The 13,184-nt window shown below is 34.1% G+C and overlaps 1 protein-coding gene across 1 annotated transcript; it reads right to left on the bottom strand.

The window, feature by feature from the left end:
• Positions 1-1,237: 1,237 nt before the first annotated feature.
• LOC128987949 (uncharacterized) lies at positions 1,238-8,207 on the bottom strand. Its single transcript, XM_054409078.1, has 2 exons — positions 8,111-8,207; positions 1,238-4,489 (listed from the first exon to the last, which is right to left on the bottom strand). Exon 2 carries the CDS (start codon positions 4,438-4,440, stop codon positions 2,626-2,628), a length of 1,815 nt encoding a protein of 604 aa, XP_054265053.1. The 5' UTR covers positions 4,441-4,489; positions 8,111-8,207; the 3' UTR covers positions 1,238-2,625.
• Positions 8,208-13,184: the final 4,977 nt, after the last annotated feature.

Raw genomic sequence — 13,184 nt, forward strand, 5'->3', positions numbered from 1 at the left:
TCTTCCATCCAACAACATAGTTGACTTGACAATGTTGACATCTTGTAGAATCAGTGAAGATATGGTATGTTACAAGAGCTGAGAGACAGTATGGTGCAGAAGTCGTATAAATTTTCATGATCAAATTTAACCATGATTCATCTATCTAGCTATGGAAAGCAAAATTAAAGCAGTTTTATTCCACTCTTTTAACAATGGAACAGAACTTTATTTCACGATAATAGTATACATAGTCTTATAGAGACTAAAATAATAGTCTAAAGCTACGGCCACTTCTATATAAGAGCCAAAAAGACACTATAATTTTGAATGTATGCACAATAAAGAAATTTGTATCTGTAAATTTGATATAAACAATTTCAGAAAAAACATACAAAAGGTTTTAAACTGTGATGGATTGAACAATAGTACATTTCACCATGTACCGAGAGTGACATTTTCCTGTGCTTAAGCTCCACGTGTGAGGCAATGCCAAACACAGGAACACCAAATTCCTCGTGCAAAACAAAACCGAGCATATGAGATTATGTTTCACGGGTATAAGGCGAAGCGTAAGACAGGAATAACTGGAGCAACTGCCGAAAACTCACGTTCAGGACAAGTATTAGCTTACTCTGTATTATACTGTGTGTGTGAAACAGTTATTTAAAGTCCATAACTATTATAAATAATTAAAAAAATACCATTGAGACTTTTTGTATGAATAATTAGCAATAGGGATTGGTATCAGTTATACTAAGAAAGTTTTAATTTGGTAAAATATATATTTCAAAGGAGAAACAGAAACACCCAAATTGTATATCTTACGCTAAAATAATTTGTCAATACAAACTGTTAAAAGGTAATAAAATAATATAACTCTACCCATATTATAAGTAATGAAATTCATTAGGTATGAAGAAATGTCATGTCTGTTACGTATATAAAAGAGATATAAAAATATATATCTTATCTTATTAATATTATAAACATACAGAGTACCTGTCGTTTGTACGGGGTTGGCGTATAAGTACAAAATGCTTATTGCAGTCATGCTCTTGCTTTGCGCTTGCAATGGGAGAGGACACGTACATTATAAGAAAATTTGGTTTACATTAATTTACTGCATACTGCATACTATAGTACTATCTACCATAGCCATAATGCTCTACAACTGCACCTAAACAATAGAAAAAAGTAAAGTTCTCACAGCTTTTTGTTGCTGATTGGTTCAAATTAGCTGTTGTTATAAAATCAAAATGATTAATAACAATGATAGTGCTTCACCATGTTGGTAAACCTTATAACCAACTTGTGTACTTGAAACAGCTGGAAAAATTCTTTAATTCCTTTTAAATATGAATACTCATAAGGTTAACATGAAAAATTCTAGAGCCACTGGGCCGAAGCAAGGCCCCACTAGAAAAAACAGGCCATGCTGCAGCGCGGGTAGCGCAACACTACGTCACAGTGGTGGATAGTTGTACTAAACTCTTACCATTAAAATCTTACAAACAGCCAGCTTGTTTATTTACCTAAAACATATGGGAATGGTGATGGCAATGAATTTATCAATGAAATCCATCCACTAGTGTGACGTCATGGATCCTGCAGCATGGCCTGTTTTTTCTAGTGGGGCCTTGGCCGAAGCCCGAATGGATGTTTTAGATAAGAATATGTCATACGTCTATATGTTATTTGGGAATGTGAGCTATCAATCATCATACCAAATTTAAACTCAATCCGACCAATAGTTAATGCGTGATTGAACAAACAAACACACAATAATATTAGTATGATGTGAAAGTTTGTTTGTTTGAAGTTCAATCACGCATTAACTACTGGACAGATTGGGCTGAAATTTGGCATGATGATAGCTGATAGCTCACATTCCCGATTAACATATAGGCATATTCTTATCTCAAAAATCCTTTCGGGCTCCGCCCCAGTGGCTCTGTAGTTCCCCATGTTAACCTAATGAGTATTCAAAGGGAATTAAAGAATACAGTCAGCTGTTTTAACTAAAAAAGTTGGTTCGATGGTATGCAAAAGCATTAAAAAGTTATAAGATTTACCAACAGGGTTCAGCACTATTATTTTTTTTCATTTATGAAAACAGCTAATTTGAACTAGGCAGCAACAAAAAAACTGTGATACGCAATGAGAACTGTCAAAGATTGTTTAGAGTTATGTTTATGTTTTTAATTTCATGAATAATTTGTGATATTTTAAATTTTTTGTTCTCTATTATTTAGGTAAAGTGGTAGAACATTATGGCTATAGTAGATGTGTAATACAAATCCTCAGTATACAGTAAATTAAGAAAGGAAATTTGATCAACAGTCCCCCATTGAAAACGCAAAGCTTGAGTATAACTGTAATAAGCATTTTATACTTATATGCCAACCATTTTATACTTATACATTTTATTATGTTGTCTATTGTCTAACCCTGTACGAAGGACGGGTATTCTGCTAGTATATATATATATATATATATACAGTAGCGAATACATACACTAGTGGTCACTTGAGAATTACATAATTGCAGTTGCACATTTATCCATACTTAATCTGGTCCGTATAGTGTTACGAATATACGGATGAATAGTTTGGTTGCAATTGCAACAATTTGGACAGTAAATATTTACAAGCTTTGTAGTTGCTTTTGAGCAAGATGACCTTCTTCTTGAAGATGATCTTTCAAAAACATTGGATCAATGGTACAGTTACACAGTACACAATGGACAGAACCATCTGTGAGATTGATTGTGCAAAAATCTTTATCATCTTGAAACCTTTGTGGGAGCGACTGAAACAAGTGTTCGACCAACAAGTGGTAGGATTCTCGAGCACCGTCGCTGTTAAGTTTCAAGTCTCTGCAAGCTTCTTCCCCAGTGTTTAGAGCGCTGAGCTGTTTAATTTGACATTGAGTTTTGTTCTTGTGAAACTTTCCTGAGAGATGAATTTTCACAAAGCGAGTCGATGGTTGGACTGAACAGTTGCAAATCACACATACCAGTTTGCCATTTTCATTCTCAGCCATGCAAGTGATGTTTCCGTATTGATTTTTCAGGGGTAGGAGTATTTCTTTAATATTGAGTTTACTTGTTCCTTTGGTCATATTTTCCTTCGGTTGGGCCATGGGACTTGAGTGATGAGGCTTCAGTGGGGTCTCGTCAGAAGACATCAAGTTAGCCAATCCAGTATCAGAACTGTTATTCAAAGGGAACTTGTTATTTTTGGTCGAAGGAAGTTTATTGGTCGACAGAGGGCTCTTAAGAAATTTGTCTGATTTTAACTTCTCGTAGCTTTTACAATGTTCTAACAACTGTTCGATGTTGGCTGGCACCAAAGAGTTACATTGTGTGCAGTTAATACTGCCATTCAAAACAGAGAAACAGTGCACTCCATTCCTGTCGCCATTCATATCTTTGAAAAGCCTCAAAACACGAATTGCTTTGGAGTTCTCACTGTGCAACTTGCTATTAATATGTGTAAGGAAGTTTTGCTCTAGCTCAAAATTATTTTTGTTGAAATGAATTATTTTCTCACACAATTTACAACTGAAACGTGGCTCGATTTCAGCCTCAATGAATTCTTTATGTTGATTGATCAAGGAGTTTTTCTCTGTTATTAATTCTAAAATTCCTAAACTACTATTGTTGTCTTTTGGATTCTTGAGGGATTTTGCTTGGGAGTGTTTTACATCATTATTGTGAGAAATGACGTTCAGTAGTGTCTCTTGAGGATTTTGTGAGTTCATCTCTATTTTGCATCTACAAAGGTTGCAACATAAGTTAGAGCCGTAAAATGATACATACTCCATAGTACTCTGCATGTGATTAGATAGTTTACCTTTCAGCCAGATGATTACATTATCTTCATGTCTTTTAGTTTTTAAGTGATACTCAACCATCTGCTCTGTATTCAACGTTTCACCACAGACATGGCAAACAAAACTACTGCTGTTTACAGTTATATAACCTCTGTGATTTTCCAAATCTTGTGACAAATCAAACGATTTACAAGGTTGGTCTGTCAATGTCAAAGTTTTTAAATTTGAAATACTGTCTCTGTCTCTATTCTTCACCTCAGTGAAATGTTCAGTTTGTTTTTTTACAGATAAATTGTTTGCAGAATCCAATTCATGAATTTGTTGATGACAAATTTCAAAATGCTCCATGAAGCAATGGTTAATATTGTTTTGGAAAATTTCAACTAAATTTTCACAAACCGGGCAAATTATATAGTTGGTACATTCTTTTAGCTCTCCATAGACTTTATCCTCGTTAAAAACTATTTTTTGTTTCTTCAATATAAACAATGCTTTTAATGTTGGATGTATGTTCAAATAATGTAAGTCCAAAGAAGCTTGAATGTCATTAAAACAATCTTTTTCAATGAAGGTCTTGCAAACAGGACAAAGGAGGTCCCAGTTGTTTACTCCTCCACAAGCCATTCTGAATGAGATCCCGGACTTGAGTTGTTTCAATCTTCTTCGCAGATCTCTGTAAAATAATTTTTATGGTGAGTAATTTTTAATGTACAAAAACATTTACACTAGATGCTAATGACTTTAACTCTAGCCTGAGGAGAACTCTTAAAGACTGCTATGGAGTACAATTGGTCTCTCCTCTCCTCTCCCCGACCCCATTTTTTTAAGGGCTGACTGGGTTATAGCCCATAGGGCAACCAGGATAATTGAGGATGCCAAAATTTTTCCAGCACAGTGTCGCTTACTGCCAAATCACAGCCTAAGTCAGAGTCAGGTTGATGACTAATTATACACTACTATTATCGTTGTGACAGTTTCCCATGCAATGATAGAGGGTTAAGGGCAGAAATTGGTTAGGGAGTTTAAAATGTGAAACTGTCCATTTGAGATGGAATTGTGTTTTTGGTGGGTACCCAGACTTATCACAGAAGACCACAAAGTAAAAAGGTTTTTCTGGAACTTTAATACCCCCTTACCCATTACCACACTTAACCATCACTCTTTGCATTTGGAACATAACCTTCAGTCATCTGGCAACGAATGTAAGCATCGGATATGTTTCTTGTGATAAAAAACGTGTCACTGATTTCATGTCACATGCAGCGTGAGATTCAATAATTTTAAACATTTTCTAAACACACAGCAAAGCGTACACGTCAACTACAGAGCTGTAAATGACACCATTCTATTCACCAATGATGCTGGCCAGTAAGTGGCGTACACGCAAACATAAAAACGGCCCTTACTTATAAAACGACCCTCAATCATCTGGCCTTCGTTCTGACAGTGCATTTTGAAACTGGCCAGAAGAGCACACTCTTCTATTTCAGAAATATTATGTAGTGTAGTTCAAAATTACTGTATATTTTTAACTAATTCTTAACTATTATTAGATGTGTTTTTTAACTAATGATAATTTATATTACAAGCATAAATCCATAATTCACAAGATATCAACCACAATTTTTAGTTATTTTTATAGTTAATTAATTCTTTTATCAGAACCAGTTTCATTTTACATTACCTATTATCTTGCACTGTTTATAGACATTCCATTCCCATATTACAGGTGTAGGTAGTCAGTTTTAGAGTACACTAATGTAAATAACTGATTTCTGTTGAATATAAAAATAAAAATACCCTCGCCGCAGCAAACCTGCAGACTAAGCGAATTTCCATTTCCCTGAATGGATTTAAACTAAAATGTCTCCTTAAAAATATCACATTTATTCCCTATTTAAATAGAATCAGTTTAAAACATACTTAGGTTTGCTGCAACAGGGAGGGCAAAAGTGTTTTTTATGTAAGATGTTAATAGTTAGTAAGAAATAAAAACATTTTCCAAATTTGGGCAAAATATGTTTATAAACAAGCAAACTACAACAGTTTACTTATTCTATCCATAAGAATAACATGGGAATTTTAAATTTACAATTTTTTTGAATTTTCTCCGTAACCATTAGGCGCATAACGCTTCAATATACTAAATTATTTGTTTTTTTAAGCTCTACAAAATAGTTTTGAAAGAAATTGCAAAACTTTATGTTTTTTGGGTAAAAAATGGGAAAAACCCATTTTTACCCCATAAAAGCCCCCATAAACCCCCGTTCCCATGGTCCGATCATGCTGGTTCGCGAACTCGTTCGAATAAACGTAGGTTTACACGTTTGTACCAAATTTTATCAAAATCGGATCATTTTTGCTCGAGTTATCGCGCTAACGGACACATATATATATATATATATATATATATATATATATATATATATATATATATATATGAATTTGAACGGATGGTGTTTTTGACCTCTAGGGACCTCAAAACGAAAAAAAAAATCGGTCCCGGGTCCAGGTCTTACCGTGAGTACTACGGTAATAGCTTATTCCCTATATGGGAAATTCGCTAAAATAACATATCAACCAAGTCAAACTGGAAGGACTAATTTTAAGCTATGCAGCATCTTTAATGTCCTCAACTATCATAGGAACAAAAACTAAAGAAGAAATAAGAGTTTTAAACTGCATTATACTATGTGAGTACCTAAGGCCGGCACCACACTATCCCGTTTATCTGGATGCGTTTTTACCGCATTGACATTACCCTGTCACACCTTCCTGCTCTACCACAACATACTTCAAGTGACGAGCACGAGCATCACATGCTGAGCACTGTTGATATCGACAACAGTAGAGATAAACGCATGGCCCAACTGGATAGTGTGGCTGCTCTCAATTAACTGCATGTGTTTCGCCTTTCACCCTGTCGTCGTGCTATGCCGCAGCAGCATGCAGTGGATCCCGTCGATGCACCGCAACCGCAAAAATGTGACCGCTCCCATTAAAACCCATATGCGTTCGAATCATCCCGCCAAACGGGTCCTGTTTAACCGGGCTGGCGAAACGGGGTAGTGTAGCGTCGGCCTATTTCAACTATGTTCTTTTTTTATAAAATAAAAAAATAGGATGTCTACTTTAGTATCCAATAGTCAATGGTATTGAGCAGTAAATTTGTCAAATTTATTTGGTATTAAAAAATTATATCTTTTGCAGGATTAAAAACTTTAGGTTACAAACTAAAGTGGTGCAGTGTGCAAATTGCTACACGAACAATAAACCAAAGGTGAGCCTTTCAGTGCTTCAGTAATGTAGCAATTGCATGTAATGTTTTTCGTGACACATAAACCAATTGGTCGACCAATACTATATTATTAGTTTTTATTGTTGGAAATGGTAAGGTTTTTTATTAGGATGATAGTGTGTATATAGCTCATATTCACCTTCACTAATGATTCTTGAGAAATAAGTTTGACTGTCTCTTCAGGTGGGAAGGAACTTAGTATTTGGTAAGATTGGTATATTAAGTAGGCAACACCAGAAAACAAAAGGCCATAGTTTATACATTGTGTTGTACTATAGCTTGAGTCCTTATCCTAAAGTAATGTGTAAAACAGTTCCGGGCTTCAACCTAGCTTTCTAGGATGTGAAGGTGGGAGATAAAAAGAGTAATAACTTGAGTAATCTGTGTTCTAAAGAAGCAAAACAGGTGTTGTGTGTAATCACTATTAAACTAAAAAATGCCGTCAACTTCCATCCACGCTCGACATAGTTTATTTAAGAATGGGCTCTCCCACCAGCTAAGCCACATATTATTGAGCTTAGTATTAATTGCACATGTACGGGATTCAAACACGCACATGTAGAAAGATCTCAATGCTAAACTCAGTGTAGCGCCTTCAGGTCCAATTCCTATGCTGCGACTTATACAACTGTAGTGGCGCGGCTCCAAGGACTCTTAAGGGTTTATAAATGTTAATAGAATAACGAATGTGTTTTTATTCGCCATGATGTACAAATAGAAATGCTTCCAAAAACTAACTCATTTAACACGTTTACTCATTTAAAAGTTTGACTCTTAAAATTTTTTTAATGGTTCAGACTCAAAATTACTTGACCACTCGACGTCTCACACACCCCTAGCTAGCTTTGAGTTTAGAATTTATGAGGTATTTGAGTAGAATAAAAAAAGGGAGCAAACTAATGAAATGTTAAGGGTTTTAATCTACATACAAATTCCTTCTATATCTCTAGATATGGTCCCCATTTCAAAGTATAGTATAGTGTCTAATATACATACACTTCATACTGAGCTGGATAATGCTGATATCACCCAATGATTAATCGATGTCATCATGAACATTGCAAAAGTGTGATTACTGGTAACTTAACACAAATAACATTCACACCATCATTTCCAGTCAAGTTTATCTAGGCATTATCAACCAATTCAGATAACAGCTACTGTGTCAATGTATCTTATCTGACCCCCAATAAATTAGCCATGACTAATTTTAAGTACACCAGGAAATATCACAGTTCTATCCATGTGAAAATATTACATTTACTAAATGTTTAATTATATTTTGAAAGAAACCTCTGAAGACATCTAAGTCAACAGCACGGTATCTTAACACTACATTACATTAAATTTAACTCATCATTTAAACTTCTCTTAAACTATTTGTAAAACAACCAAGTTTTTATTATTATCTAATTTATTTGTTAGGTTGTTTTACAGTCTTTTACGGTGGTAAAATAGGAAAAAAAATTAAAAAACTACCTGAAGCTATTTCAGATGTGACAGATGTTACTGGTACTTGCAAAACCCATTAAAAAGTAAAATTTTATCCAGAAAAACCAAATTAAAAGTCTATAAGACTATTATGCTGCCTATGGATCTGAAACATGGTTACTAACCAAACAAGATGAAAAGCTTATAATTTTCGAAAACAAAATTCTCAGACAAATATGGCCCAATAGAAAAAGAAGGAATTTGGAGGATTAGAACATGTAAAGAATTACGTTGGGTCTTCAAAGATCCGGATATTACTGCCTAAATTAAAAGCCAAAGACTCTGATGGGAAGGACATGTACAGGAGAAGTAAACGCCCCAATTTAAGGATTTCCCCTCATAACTTGAAAACAATTCATCCTAGATTACATTGTTTATGAAAAAAGTTAAAGCTTATTAAATTTGCAAAACTCAGTACATTATCAGTAAAAAACGCATAGTTTCAGAAATCCGCGTTCAAAAAGGTAAAATGTTTGAAAAAATTGGTTACCTCACATTTTTTTTTAAAATCCTATTTTTTTAAATAAGAATTTGCAATGATTTGTGTAAATTAAGATTTTTTCAACAATGTGACAGAATTAAAAATTTATGTATTTACTATCTGGCCCGACAGACGTCGTCCTGTCCTAATGTGGTTTTATGTCAAATGCTCGTTCATTTTCAAGATGAGCTCGTTCGCATGGCTCAATCACGTCCTGGTTGAAGTTCGTTCGCTACGCTCACTCACCTTTAGGTTGGAGCTTGTTCGCTGCGCTCACTTGCCTTCAGTTACATTTAACAACAAATATTCGTAAAAAACAAATGGAATAGAAACCTATTTGATAGCTCTCATTCGTTATGCATAGATTTGTTTTTAAAAATTAGGTTATCATTACAACAGCTGTTTCCTTAATTTAATTTAATCACGAAATGACAAACATGGCATGGTAAACAAAATAAAACATTCTTCCATAAGATTAACATGTAAACTGCAAAGGGCCATATCCCTTAAGGGCTTCCCTTAAGAGTTTTTGAAACGGAAACAGGCTATTATGTTATTCTAGTACGGTACCTAAGGATTATCCCTGTAAATTTTCATGCCAATTGGTTCATTAGTAAACGCTGTAACTAACACAACTTTCTTTTATATTATTAAGATTTTGATGATCCAAGTTAAACAATTAAAACCTGTTAAATAAATTCATATAGATCAAGAGATGATCATCTTCACATTGTTATTTACATAACTATTACCAATTTATACCTTAAATATAACTTATGTTTGGCCTAAACAATTATAACCCAGACAGCACACTTTCTCCTCAGGACATCCCACGGATATTGCAACAGGATATGCAAGATATCCCGTAGTGGTCCTATGGTCAACTTGGGATATCACAGGATATCCACAGGAATGCCTAATGTCCCCGCCCGGGGATGTCCTACGGATAAGCTCACACGCATATCCGTGGGACATCCGAGGTCATCCCAGGGTAGTCCTCAGGACATATGGGACTACTATGGGATGTCCCTGGGATAAAGTGTGGTCTGGGCCTGAACATAAAAAACACAAAATAATATAGATTTAGTATGAAAAGCTTAATTATAAGTTTAGTAAATTGATTAAATAGTTAATAAACACAAATTTTGAAGAAAAAAACGAGAAAAAAGTTTTTGGCCCAGACGGGTTTCGAACCTGGTACCTTCGCCTTGTGAGCCTCTTACCTTACCTCCTGAGCAATCTGCGCTTGTTGATTATGGGTGTTTTCAAGTGGTTAAAGAGTAGCCGACAGTTGCAATGGTCGCAATACTTAAAATATTTTTGATACTACAGTTTAGGCGATTCTGTTAATCTGTTTAGGCCTCAAGTAGTTGAATTGTTTTTCTGGTAGTTGGAGAGGATACTGGTATTTGAATATAGATTATATAATCACCATTAGATTAGCACTGTAATAATTGATTGTTATATGATTAAAATTAGTTTTTTGTTGTTTTATTAATTTAAAGTTAGAATTAAATTCACATTCCACACAACTATGATAGAACTCTAGTTTTCCTGAACTCAGTGGTAGTAATATGTCAGTAAAGTAAAGTCAACCCTTGCTAGCCATAGTATTAACAAGACATATTTTCAATCTGGGAAACCTTAAACTTTTAAAATAAATTATAAAACCTCAACATCTTAATGCGTGGGAATCTTATTTTTAGAAGAAAAAAAACAGACCAAAATTATTTGTTAAATAATGAAGACGGCCCAATTATAAATTCGGAATTACTGAAAATAATTACATCAAGAACAACACTGTAACATATCCAAAATTCAAAAGATTAATTTTTCTAATATTATTTTTTATTTTTCCAATATCCTTTAAATCGTCTGTTTTAACTTTGTTTAAAATTAATTTATTGAGTAAATATTTACTTTTTGTACTAGTGTTAACACAGCCTGAAGATGGAAACCAAGTTTCTGAAAGCACTAGTGAAAAAAACAAATTATTATATATTGGCCTTGTTGAACATTTAAATTTAGATATACTGTACGTTTCATCAGTGGTAGTATTTTTTTTCTTCAGTTTGTTACCGGGACATTACGGGACATTACAGGATATCCAGTGGATTTTGTACATGTCCCGGGATGTCATGGGACATTCTGGGATATCCTATGGCATTCGTACATATCCCGGGACTTTACAGGATATCCTGAGGTTAACTTACAAATCCCGGGACATTACGGTATATTGTAGGATATCCTGTGGATTTCGTACTCGTCCCGGGATTTTGCGGGATATCCTGAGGATAGCGCACATATCCCGAGACATTCTCAGGACATATGGGACTACTATGGGATGTCCCTGGGATAAAGTGTGCTGTCTGGGAAGAAACCATACAAATCATGCAATGATAAAAAAACCTAGACTTTGCAATTATTTGTGTAAATCATGATTTTCTCTTTAATCTTAAAAACGCTGTAACTTTTGACCTACACCATATATATTTACATATGTGTATATATTATTGAAGCAAATTTAATTCTCTACTACAACTTACTTTCAGTCAATATTTCTGAGAAAATAACAAGTAAAGAGAAAAAAATAACATATTAACAACAAATGTGAGGTGAAAACTTTAGTTTAACATTATATCTTTTTGAGTGCGGATATCTCTGAAACTATGCGTTTTTCACTGATAATGTACAGGACCAAAGTTATTGCAAATTTAATAAGCTTTAACTTTTACCATAAAAAATGTAAGCTAGGACGCACCGTTTTCAAGTTATGAGCAAAAAACCGCAAATTGGGGTGTTTACCCTTTCTACCTCCCCCCCCCCACCTGTAGCGGCAGGGTGATTTTATTCTCACCTATCATATATTCATTAAAGGACCTTCTCCGACACATTTCTGAAAAAAATTGGGAATACATAGATTTGTTCCTCTATTTTTCTTATTTTGCTATTGGATTAGGCCCTATAGCATATATATATGTATAGGACCCTTTCTCTTTTTTTGTAGCTACAGCTTTTTTAATTAAATAAACAAGTAATTTGTTTGTCAACAATTTTATTTCACATAGGGCCTACCTAGTACAAATAAATTCTTTGTTATATTTTGCAATCGATATAGTTATTTGTGCAACTAGTGAGAAAAGTGAGCAATTGACTCACTCGAGAGAAATCCTTACTCACGAGCCGTAGGCGAGTGAGGAATGGTTTCTCGAGTGAGGCAATTGTACTTTGAACTCGAGTTGCACATTATACTTTTCCTACAGTTACCATAAAACAAAAAAATTTGTAAAGAAACATAACCTATTTTTACACAGAAGTGAACTTTTAATATAACATTTAATGTGAAGTGACAAATACAACAGTCCAACAGCTGACCAGCTGATTTACAGCCAGTGCTGCCAACGTATTTTGCGCGCATACGACGTTGCCTGCATGTTACGCGCTCACTATTTCGTGCCTTCACGTTGCAAATCTGGAGTGAGACAAAGTAATTAGAGTGAGACAATGTTAACATTGTCTCACTGATGAGCGAATTGGCCACTTTGCTTTCTCAAATCAGTGAGAGAACATGTATATTGTTAGGTAACTGTAGGAAAAATATATTATCCCCCAAAATTGAACACAAGTTTTTTTAATTTTTTCATTGAGAGGATTGTGATATTTTAATATAGTTAATTATGGAAGTATTCAATAGGATGGCAATCAAATAAAACAAAATGGTTTCAGTTCCTTTATTGTACAACAGTTTATGTGGTACAGAACAATAAGATTACAATATTATTGTTGTAAAAATAATGATTTTTTGTACAGGATCAAAAAATATATTAGTTACAAATATATTAGTACAAGATAATTGTTTAAAATAAATTTGTACAACAGGTCCTATGCACATCCCTAACTCAAATGACAAATTAGTAGTTAGTTCAGATACGAAAACTTATTACAATTTTTCAAATAATTATTACAGAAAATAATTTTTGTCAGTTTTGTTCTGTAAGAAGATACAACAAATCAAACGTTTTGAATATTTTGTGATTGAATTTGTATAACTTTTAACATTATGACTATTTCAAACGTAAATAAATACATTAAGGATGC

The sequence above is a fragment of the Macrosteles quadrilineatus genome, unplaced genomic scaffold (genome assembly GCF_028750875.1).
Source record: "Macrosteles quadrilineatus isolate MER2022 unplaced genomic scaffold, UCM_ALF_1.0 Scaffold_2__2_contigs__length_208266976, whole genome shotgun sequence".
Classification (NCBI taxonomy): Eukaryota; Metazoa; Arthropoda; class Insecta; order Hemiptera; family Cicadellidae; genus Macrosteles; species Macrosteles quadrilineatus.

What these genes read in the sequence shown, in the direction of transcription:
- LOC128987949 (XM_054409078.1), bottom strand. Translation starts at nt 4,440, where the DNA reads ATGGCTTGTGGAGGAGTAAACAACTGGGACCTCCTTTGTCCTGTTTGC.